This window comes from Meleagris gallopavo, chromosome 2 (assembly GCF_000146605.3).
Source record: "Meleagris gallopavo isolate NT-WF06-2002-E0010 breed Aviagen turkey brand Nicholas breeding stock chromosome 2, Turkey_5.1, whole genome shotgun sequence".
NCBI lineage: Eukaryota > Metazoa > Chordata > Aves > Galliformes > Phasianidae > Meleagris > Meleagris gallopavo.
The window spans coordinates 55,550,853-55,562,427 of NC_015012.2; the positions used below are offsets into that span (position 1 = coordinate 55,550,853).

Below are 11,575 nucleotides of genomic sequence, written 5' to 3' on the forward strand. Positions count from 1 at the left end.
GGGTGCAACTGGAAACACAGGCCGGCCTCTGGGGCCTGGCGGTTCGGTGTGCCCGGACTCGAGACGTAGGCGCCTGCCTGGGCAGAGCAGGGGCTGCCACTGCTTTGCGAAAGCGTGGAGATGTGTGAGCAGAGCGCCTGTAAAGCGGGATCCTACCAAACTTAAGGTTGCCACGTGTAAGTGACTACCTTACTGTCTTCACCCAGAGAGTACCGCGGACAGGATGGGTGTACAGGAACGTGGCAAAGCCAGAGAGCGTGTCTGATCATATGTACAGGATGGCAATGATGGCCTTGGTGACCGAAGACAAAAGCCTTAACAAGGACAGGTGAGACTGCTTCAGGTTGTTGCGGCTGTCAGAGCTGCGAGCGCAGTGCTTGGAACAGCTCTCAAGCTGACAGAGTGTTTGGAGCACATTGAAGGTGTTTAGAATGCTTTTCCCACATCTTTTAGGAAAGATTTCTAAAAGAGTGATAGTGTGTTGATACAGGTTGCCCAGAGAGGTGGTGGAGTCGCTGTTTGTGGAGGCACGCAAGAACTGTGTGGATGTGATACAGAGAGATATGGTTGATAGGCATGGTGAGGATGGGTTGGTGGTTGGACTTGATGATCTTAGTGGTCTTTTCCAATCTTAATGATTCTGAGATTCTGTGATTTTTTTTCTTTCTTTTTTTCCCTCCATGTTCTTAGCAGGTTGCTGTTTTACCAGAAGGCGTGAAGGAGACAAAAGCTTTTTGTCACTGAAATCAGAGTGCTGTGTCTCTGAGCTGGCTGTCTCTCAAGCCAGAAGTAAGCAAGCTAAATGCATTCAGTTAAAAGCAGTTTGATGCAATAGACAACAGAGGCAAGCACATACACTGTGTGGATTTGGGCAGACATACACAGACTGAGTTAACACTCTAGCAATCAGGAACCTCTTCAGTAACACAGTGTGGAAGAGAGAACGTCATCGGTACTGAGTTAGTTGTCAGCATGGGGTCACATTTGGTGACTTTACTATGGTGACTTGGATTTGCTTCAGGAGCTGATGAAAACATGAAGACTTTCTTGAGTATTCTATTATATACGGACATAGCTATTTAGCTGTGAACTTGTTTTGTCACATGGATTGAATTTGGTATGGTTGCAGTCAGATTATTCTGCCCGTTACGAGGGAAGTGTATAATGTAGTTGGCTTTATATTCTTGGCTTTGAGAGATGTTGTGGTGATGAAGTACCTTACTTCTGAATGGTATGCACTTGTACAAGCTGTACTTATACTTAAATCTCTACTTAGAAGTAGCAGTAGCTAGAAATTAGGAATTTAATGTATGTGTAAGTGGAATCCAGTTCCTTTAGCAAAGTAGTAAAAGACACCATGTAAAATTAAGAAGAATACTTATATGTGTGAAGGAATAAATTTTGCATCCTCTTAACTTTATGAATAACAATACATAACCTAAATTTCTGAAAAGCCAATTATTTTGTCATTCTTTCTTGTCAGATGCATACGATTAGCTTTGGTTCATGATATGGCTGAATGTATTGTTGGAGACATTGCTCCTGCAGACAACATCTCAAAAGAGGAGAAACACAGGAGAGAAGAGGTATGGAGATCAACTGTGAAACTGTATCTGCGAAGTGTTTGGCGTGTTTTAAATGCAGTGGTGCTAATGAAGAGACCCTTTCAATAATCTGTTTTGTAACTGACATTGCACAAGCTTGTCACAAAACAACCAAAATTTTCAACGCTTTTTTTAATGTGTACCTTCCCGAGGTTACAGAAGGAAAACTTTTGAAGTAATCTTCATAGTAGTCACTTAGTCCTGCAGTGGCTGGATTTTTGGTAGCCTGAGTTAGCTCTGTTGACCAGCCTTTTATTTTTGGCCTTGTACATGCCCAAACTGTTGGCCTGTTGTTTCTGATGTGTTGTTGAATAAAATGTAAACTATTCCTTCAGTCACAGCTAGAGGGCAGCATGATGCCTTGGAAATCACTTTGAGGTTACAGTTAACGCTTCAAAGAGCGTAAAAAAAAAAAAATGTTGCAGTGATTTATTTTTTTCTCACTTTTATGCATGCCTGTTTAAAACTTGGGAGTGAGGGGTTATGACTAATTGTGGAAGTAAGCTTTTTGCTAAGGAAGTGGAACTTTAAAGATCAAAGCAGCATTCAGCATTCTTGAAGTACTATCTTAACAGACTGTAGTTTTGGTATTTCTTTTCTTCAGTGTACTTTCTGTTGTGTGCTCTTACCCTGAACAAAAGAAAAAAATCGCTTTCCCCGGAGCCTATGATCAGATGTCTCATTTGTGTTTAGGCAGTAAAAAGATGATTTGATGTCTAAATTTGTTTCATTTTTTTCTTCAGTATTTGCATCTGCTGCTTCCATTTAACTCAATTAGTACTTCTCTATTGATTCAGTGGTAAACAGGATGAAGCATTAAACAGAGCTGAATTATCAATTTGCTGATGAATGCTCTTTGTTCCCTTTACTGGTTCTGAAGTTGGTCTGCTTGTGCATTGACCTGTTAGTTTCACTAAGGGTTAGGCATTGCAATATTGGGGAGCAGCTGATTCAGGTCAGCCATATTGTGAGCTGCATCCTGTGTTTCAAATGGAGTAACAGTCAGGGTATAAAATCTTTGTCTTTGCCTGTGATGTTGATTGTTGCAGCAGCAGCCCTAAGTGTTACTAAGAAGATAGTAGAAATGGCTTAGAAGTGAGACTGGTTAGCTGAGAGAACACAAAGAGCATGCAAGACAATTTCTGCTTGCTGATTATACCATCAGTTTGATACTGTGTTAAACCTTCTACCACAATTTTTATTGTTGAACAGATGGTATCTCAATCTGGCAGTGCTGTGCTTTATTCCTGCAGAGCATTAGATGGGTTATCAAAAGGCTTATGTTATATCACCTACCTAAGAATGGGTAGCTGTCCTCATCCCTACTAGTGGAAATGTGTAGCTATGAGTTTGGAGTTTGGGAGAGGGTGACAAAGATGATAAAGGGCCTGTAGCAACTCCTGTACAAGGAAAGGCTGAGAGACCTGTGTCTGTTCAGTCTAGAGAGAAGACTGAGAGGGGATCTGATTGATGTTAATAAATATCTAAAGTGTGGCAGGCAATTGGATGTGGCCAGATTCTTCTTAGTGGTGTGTAGTGATAGGGCAAGGAGCAATAGACAAAAAATGGAACACAAGAAGTTCCACACAAATATGTGGAAGAACTTATTTCCAGTGAGAGTGACAGAGCAATGGAAGAGGCTGCCCAGGGTGGTTGTGGGGTCTCCTTCCTTGGAGATACTCAAGATCTATCTGGATATCTTCAAGATCTATCTGATACTTACCTGTGCTACCTATTGTATGGTACCTGCTTTAGCAGGTACCTGTGATTCTGTTGCTTGTCAGCACTAGGAGTCTATATTTTGAAACTGTCTCAATTAACTGTACTTATAACTAAGTTCAAATGTTGTCTCTACTTGTTAAATCTGGAAGGCAGAGCTGGTAGTTAATGGCAGGTCTTGGTATGTGACTCGCCTGTTCCGTTCTGGGCTGCTTTTTCAACTTCTTAAGTATCTTTAAGATACTGAATGAACTCTTAGGTTGTTTTGATTTTATATTCACTTAAGCAGTCTCAGAAAAGATCCTCTGCCAAGTAGTCCTACTGTTCCTTTCGTGGCTTTCATGTACATATGCACTTGTAAGTGTATTAAGTACTGTATGCTTCTACAGACTTAGTAACAAGTAATTAATTCTTCAAAACACATAATAGAAATGTACTCTGACTCTATTTTTCAGGCTGCTATGCAACAACTGACCCAGCTTTTATCAGAGGACCTCAAAAAAGAAATTTATGAACTCTGGGAGGTAAGTTTGCATTTTTTTAATCCTTTAATAAAATTGAGGGTAGCCTGTTAGCCTCTTTCTGTTTAGTTATGAAATCATGTCTTCTCTTCTTTGATCTCAAGCAAGGTAGGTAGACTTTCTTTGGAGGTGAAGCTGACACCCGTGAATTCCTTCTAAAAAAGGAACCCCAAAACTTAGTAGAATAACAGTTTCTGCCTTCGGGCTCTCAGTTCCAGATGAACCTGTCCAGGGCTTGGTTTGTACAACTAAAGGAAGGGTTTGTCTACTCCATCCAGCATTCTTGGATAGAAATCTTTTTTTTAACAACACGTTAAACAACTTGTTGACATCTGGCTGTTTTCAGCTCATGATCTTTCAATACAGGAAAAGACAATGGCTACTGACCGTTGTGGAGTACTTTCTGCTTTTTATGCAAGCACTAATTTATGTGGCTTCCATTTCTTTACTGTAAAGCCCATTAAACTAAATATTTAGTACTAACTCCTTGTTTAAAATTAAATGTAAAGTAATGACAAAAGAGCAGTGTTGCAAACTGAGTTAGATCTCTTGGCCTCCATAACCTGAAACTGTATTTCATGCTGGCACTCTTGTCCACCTGGATGTATTTAAATTCTGGATATCAACAGCTAATTTCTGCATTTGGTTATAGCCCTGGTGCTCTTTTTTTTTGTTTTGTTTTTCCTGTGGTTACTTGGTAAGGTAGCAACAGGGTGGGGTTTTCAGTGCTATCCTTCAAAGTAGAAGGACATAACTCAGCACAACTAGATCTAGAAAAGAAATTCTGTGTGTTTATTTAGTAAACAGTGGTTCCTTCTTCTTTGGAAAGCTGTTATAATATGATGGATAAGCTTAGAATTTCAGTTGCCTATTATTTTTCATTGCTTTAGGCTTCTGATTGTATAGGAGCTGGTTCAGTATGCAGTCAGTTCTTCAGCCTTTTAGCTTTCTGCCATTCTCAGTAACCATAATTTAACATGTACATGCTTTTGATCTTTTGTTCTCTATTTTCAGGATAATTTATTGGCATTGTATCTCCAGTGTAGCAGCATGAGTGTAACCTACATAACAATGAGGATAATCTAGAGGGACCTCGTGTGCATATTAGATTTTTAGTCTTATTTTAAGTGGAACAGCGAGGTGCTTTTTAAAAAGAAAAGCAAAAAAGGCAGAAAATAAGAAGCCTGTGATCACAGGGTATGACATGCTGCTCTTAGCTAGCCAGAGCTTTTTTTGTGTTGTTTTTTTGTTGGTTTTTTTGTTTGTTTGTTTGTTTTTATTTAAATGAGTGAAGAAAGCTACAGCCCAGAGCTGAACAGTAGCTAGGACAAGATCTGCTGAGACTCTTATCCCATGCTCTTCTGCGCTACTCTACCCGCACCTCTGCCCCTACACCCCTTCAGCCACGTGAGGAGTGCTGCTTTGTGCTGCCTTGGTGAGCAGTCCTCAAATCTGTAGGGTGGTGGGGAAAGCAACAAGAAGATGCCTCTGGTGTATTTTCAATTCTTGATTGAACTCCAAGTGTGTTTGAAAAAAACATTGAAGTAAATGAGTTGGCACACTTAACTCTGTCCTGCTCTTTTTATTTTCAAGAGCTAAATCATAAGAGTCACTTTAACAGCCAGGCTGCGATACGTTTGAAGGACCTGTTATTCTTTTCCAAAGTATGCTATTATTTCACATTCTTAAACACCTGTGGGGAGGGAAGAAGTGTTTATTTAAGTACTGTGCACAGTTGCATGTATAATAGCTGAAGTTTCTTGAGGTTAATGTAAGCTGAGGTATGAATAAGACCTGGTGGGCTGCTTGACACAAAGATCGGTAGCAGGTTATGCTTCCGGATAATTGCTGGAGGTGGGACAGAGTTGTGCAAGTGAACAGCCATAGTTCTCTTTCTCCCCAAGTTGTCCTTTGTAAAGCTGCCAAAAAAAGTTTCTTTTCAGTGATTAAAAAAAGCTGCAAAAGAACAGAAATAAGTAGATTTAGGAAAGTAGCCTGCTGTATCTAAACAATTTAAAAAGGCAGAGATCAGCTTGAAAAGAGGAACAGAACAAACAACATAGAACAACATTGTTTAGGGGAACAGAATTGATTTAAAATAGTGATCAAAGTGATATTGAAAATGTAACATGTCATTTAAGTTCAAATAAAGTAGTGCATGAACCAAATATGGCTATCAAAATCTGGATTTTTTTGAGTTTCAGATGTAAAGTAGTAAGTTTTAAAAACAAACGGGCTCCTAGCAGCAAGCCAGAGAAGCAAATGACCACATCATGTTCATTAACTGAGCTTGACTGCACAGGGATCACAAACCAGGATCTTTCCACTGAATGGCAACTACAGTTGTCTTCTTAAGATGCAGAATGAGGTTATTGTTCATCTGTTTATTCCTCTCTCTTTTTCTTGCTATAGAAACAAAAGATTCTGCTTTATGATGTGCACTGAATTCATATAGCAGCTTAGGACCTTTATGGCTTATTTCAAGGTGGTGAAAACATCCTGCCATGTTCTTTGGTCAGTAGGAAAAACCTCTTCTGGCTGTTACAGTGCTCTGGTTTGTGGATTTGCTGTGCACACTTGAATGTATGCATCTGAAAGCACAGCTGGGTGTGGTGTGGGCTGGAGCCTCTGCTCTGATGATTGGTGGTGGCAATGAGGAGTGGGTCAGAACTGCTGTGGGTGCCAAGGTGATGATAACTTGTGCAGAACGGCTGCCTGGGGAGGTGGTGGAGTCACCATCTGTGGAGGTGTTCAACAAACATGGAGATCTGATGCTCAGGGACATGATTTAGCAGGCAGTATTGATAGTGGACAGTTGAACTGGATGATCTTTATAGATCTTTTCCAACCTTAATAATTCTATGATTCTAAAAAGGAAGCCTTTTTCTGCACTTGGCTTTGAAGCCAGGAGAAAGCCAGTTGAAGAGAGATCAAATTCAATCCAGCAGATTTAGAAAAGACAGGTGAACCTATCTGCAGCCATCACTGGAGCAAATGACAGCAAAATTGTTCAAGTGCCTGGAAATGTGAATGACTCACAAATATATACTGACTGTGAATGGAGGGAGGGTAAAGATAGCAGAGATACTAAAGTCTGAAGGGAAGGAAACCATAAATTAATCCCTTCGCCATCTCCTAAGAGTGAGATAAAGACAACAGCTCAAGCAGATTAGACCAAAGAGCTTAAGAGGAAGTGACAGGAAAAACGTAAAGAACAATTCCTCATGAAAATACCAACTGGTGAAAAAAAGTGTAAAATAGGCTTTAGAAATAGGTAATGGTAACACATAGACACGTGACATGGTTAATTCATAGCCTTGGTCAGCTGTGAAAAAGTATATAGATAATATTGTTAAATGGAATCTACTCATTTAATTCCGTGTCTGATAGGGCTGTCTCCATATCCTTCTCAATTCAGCAAAACACTTTGGTACATATTTAAGCTGAAGTATGCAGAAGAATTCTTGTCCTTAAATTTTCTTACAATAGAAATTTAGCACATATCTAAGCGTTTTCTCTGCCTAGATTTCTTAAAAAGAGAGTGGAAAGGTTAATTGTCACGAATACTGTACTAATGAAAAATCCTAGATTGGTGAAGAGTTCTAATACTCTATTTCAGAATAACATTGTTGTGTTTTTGTTTTTTGTTTTTTTTTTTTTCTTACAACTGCAAATCTCTTTAGGAATATGAAAACCAGTGTACTGCAGAAGCCAAGTTTGTAAAACAGTTGGATCAGTGCGAGATGATACTGCAGGCACTTGAGTATGAAGAGCTGGAAAACACTCCTGGCAGACTGCAGGATTTTTATGATTCAACTGCTGGTATGGCATTTGTGTGTGTGAGCTTTTTGTGATTTCCTGGTTGTGGATTATTTTTTTTTTGTTCCCCCTCTGGTAAATGAACTATACAAATTACCTTTTTGTTTTCCTGCATGTAGAGTAAGTCAGGACTAGTTATTTTACTAATCTCTCAAATACCTGTAGTATTTTGGGGAAAATATTGCAGTGTACAAATAGCTTGCATTTATCTGTATGTATTGAACCAGAATCTCATTTAAGTCAAGTTCTCTTTTGCATCACTCTGGTCTTGAAGAGAGGCTCTGCTTTTATTACACTAGTATGTGTTTAAGGATCTCCCTGTATCATTAGAGGGGTGTAAAAGAGACTTCAATCTTCCCTGGTGCTCTGAGAGGAGTTGTTCCTATTTTGTTAGTGTTTCATGAACCAGTGAAGTTATGTTTGTGAGAAAGAACTCTCACTGGGCTCTAGATGCAATTGTATACTGCTTTTTATTCTACTGTGTCTCATGGAAGTTAAAAGGAAATACAGGTAAAATAGCTGTTGTCATGGTTTTAGCAAGGGATTTGAACACCAGAAGGAGACTGACTCCAATTCATTTTGTCCTGGAAAAAATAGAACAGACAAGCATATGGAGAGAAGCAGTGATTGCCAAAGGTAGTGACCCTGACAAGTCCTTGGGTGACTCCTCAGGAAAATGAGTTCTCTGAAAAATACTGTTATTTCAACATCAGGGAAGCTAGAATGCTTCTTTTTTTTTTTTTTTAAGGGCTATCTTTGTTGCTTCAGTAACTTAAACCATAAGCTACTGTCTCAGTAGAGCTTAGGGAATATTCCCTAAGTAAGTGCTCTTGTCATTGGAATGGTTTCCTGCAGCAGGATATGCAGCATTGGATTGTCTTAGTCAAGGTGCATCCCTTTTTCAGCTCCTAAGTGTCTTAACAGAGCAAAAATATGGATATGGACATTTTTCCCCAAAAAAAAACTTATAACTAGTTGTTATAGTTATTCCATGTTTGGAATAAAATGGGACTGCAGTCTTTCTTAAAATAGTAACTTGGAATTCATTCTGAGCCTTAAGCACTGATGATCTCTCACTGCCAGCATGCACACACAAAAAAATGAAGACATTAATTAACTTTTTCTTCCTCTTGTTTTACAGGAAAGTTTGTTCACCCAGAAATACTCCAGCTTGTATCTCAGATTAACACAGAAAGGAATAAAAAAATAGCTGCTACATGTCATCCGCATTCCTGAGGTGTTCCTAAACACTGTAACTATATTAAAATGTTTTTATTTTACATTGTCTGGTGTTTTTCTCTCTCATAACATTACTAATTCTGCCAGCAGATCTTTTTTTTCATGAATTCACTTGTGAAAATCTTGGGACCACTTGCATTGGTGAGAAGTTCAGAGATTGTGTTAAGGACCAGATATTTAGAACGAAGAGTTTTGCTGTTGTTTCAATTAGCTTTCATGGATAAAGTCTTACAAATAGTCTCTCCACTGGCAAAGTTCAGGTAAGTTTGAAACTTATCTGATGGCAGAGAAATGAGTTCATGTAATGCACTGACTGGGACAGATAGTCAGTCCTGTGATGTCTAAGTGTGTGTGGATTTAAGCACATAACTGTATGAGATGGGTTTCTAGCTGTTCACTGTACTAGATGGAAGCAAGACCAATGGCCATGTTTGTCTAAGCTTGGCAAGAGCTTCCAAAGATGAGATTTGTTTTGGTTTTTTTAGGTGTGTGATCCTGAAGAATCGATGATGGACAAAACTGTGGTAATCTAATTAATTACATTTTCTGAATACATTCATTGTTTCATGCAGTTTTTATACTGTTGTTTTGTAGTATTGAGGAGTGGTGCTGAGGTTTATGTTAAGACCCATATGCCTTATCCTTCACATCAAACTGGTAACCTTACAGACACTTGCAGAGGCAGTTCATAACTAAGATTGGAAGAGGCCTTTGGAAATTGTGCAGTCTGATGCAAATGCCTATACTACAGTGTAAAACTCATCTTCCCTTGTTCAAGCTTTTCAAGTTTGTTACAAATGACATTTATTAATGGAAATGATGATGCCAAACTATGCAACTTGGTCTAGAGAGAGGTGTCCTTGCTTATATCAGGGGGGTTGAACTAGATGATCTTTCAGATCCCTTCCAACCCAAACCATTTTATGATTTGATGGCTATCATATAAAGCTGTAGTGATGTTAAATACCCAAAGAACACAAATGTGTTATTAACTGTTGCATCAGGAATGCAGTTGGAGTTTAAGGTGATGTTCCAATTAGCAGATAATGAAAATTTGCACTTGGGAAAGTTATGGTAGAGACTTAGGTAGAAAAGATAGCTCTAGCTTCGGCTTTGTGTCAGATGAGGCAGCGTAAAACTAAATTGTAATCCCTTTTTAAGGCAGGTAAGTTAGCTGAGTGGATGTCTTCAGGTGCTGTGACTCAGGAGATTCCCCTTTACACAAAACTTAAGGGCCTGATGAGAGCTTGCACTGTGTTCTGCAGCTGATGCCTTTGGCAGACACACAGACTGCTTCAGTTAGGGGCCAGGAGATTTTGCCTTAAGCAATCTGCACAGAACTCAAAATCTGCAGAGCATCTTGAGCTAGAGGAGGTGTGAGATGCCTGCTCTGCTCAGGGTACCTCCCAAGAGCAGCAGTTGTGTCCTGTGGAGACGCTGAAAGAACAGGTACAGTTTACTGAGCAACAGGCAGCTGATTAGTAGTTAGTTATTGATAGCTGATTGTCATACTGCAGGAATAGGTCCCACAGGGCTTTGTGCAAGGCCTACCATTCTCCGGCATGTGTAGTCCACCAAGATGTGTACAATCATAGTCTTTATTGGGTCTTATTGAATGCCAAGCATAGGAGAGCTCTAGATGCTTTGGAGAGTAGACTTGAGAACAATACTGACAAAGAAGAAAAGCAGTCCTGAAAAGGTGTTTGATGAGAAGATGCAGCAGGTTCTGCCCCAGCAGGAACAGTCGGTTCTTCCAACGCAGCCAGAGGTTTTCCTGGCTGGCAATGCACAGTGCTGCTGGGGATGTGGGAATGAAAGTCTTTAAATTGTTCTCTTTATGAATGCAGCCAAAAAACAATCTACTGGTTTCCTCAAAACGTTTTCAGTGTGTATGTACGTACGTATAAAAATACATGGAGGGTTAAATCCCTACCCTGAGTTTGGGCGCCATGTTTTAACCTTGGTATACCTTTTGACCCTATTCAAAAGGTTAATATTTTCAGATGCTCTCTGCCAAATAGTTCATCTTTACTGAATGCTTTCAACCATTCTGTCCTTCAGATAGCAAAATTTTCAAAACCTGGGCCACAGATTTCCGTGGAGAATTTCAGACTTGGAAGAAAGTAGACATATAACAATTAGGAAGATGGCTGATAAACTCACAGCATACCTCAATGCCCTCCTGCAATAGCAAGGCTTAGACAAGGGATATATGGTGTTGCTGGTGAATAAAGGGAATTAAAGAGAAAACATCACCGAGTAAAAGAGTAAGAGAAATTTATTTTTAATAAGAATATCAATGACATCATTTACACAAACTAAATGACCATTAATACTTAAATTAATTCATGTTTATGCACAAAACCACTGCAAAATAAGCTAGCAACCTATCACAGAACTGTACTGGAAACCTAATTCAATTTGCTTCCATGCTAAAAATCACATTGAAGAGGCATTTGAGATAAGTGTCCAAAGTTCATAATGTTCTACCAGACAGAAGTTAAAGGATTTCTAGCTGTCAAAACTATAACAAAAGCCACAATGGAAAAAAAATCACATAAAGCCAAGCTTTCTCACAAGATTTTAGGCAGTCTGTAACATCAAGCTCACTAACGCTGATCTGAAGTTTTGGCTTAAGCTCAAAACAAGCATCCATTTTGAAAGTAGCCAGAC

At 39.3% G+C, this 11,575-nt stretch overlaps 1 protein-coding gene across 1 annotated transcript; it reads left to right on the forward strand.

Moving 5' to 3' along the window:
* Positions 1-143: 143 nt before the first annotated feature.
* On the forward strand, positions 144-8,943 carry HDDC2 (HD domain containing 2; the record flags this gene model as incomplete). Its single annotated transcript, XM_010707327.1, has 5 exons — positions 144-328; positions 1,484-1,586; positions 3,779-3,847; positions 7,528-7,666; positions 8,805-8,943. Coding segments are annotated over 5 exons (591 nt in total), but the record flags the coding sequence as incomplete, so codon positions are not given.
* Positions 8,944-11,575: the final 2,632 nt, after the last annotated feature.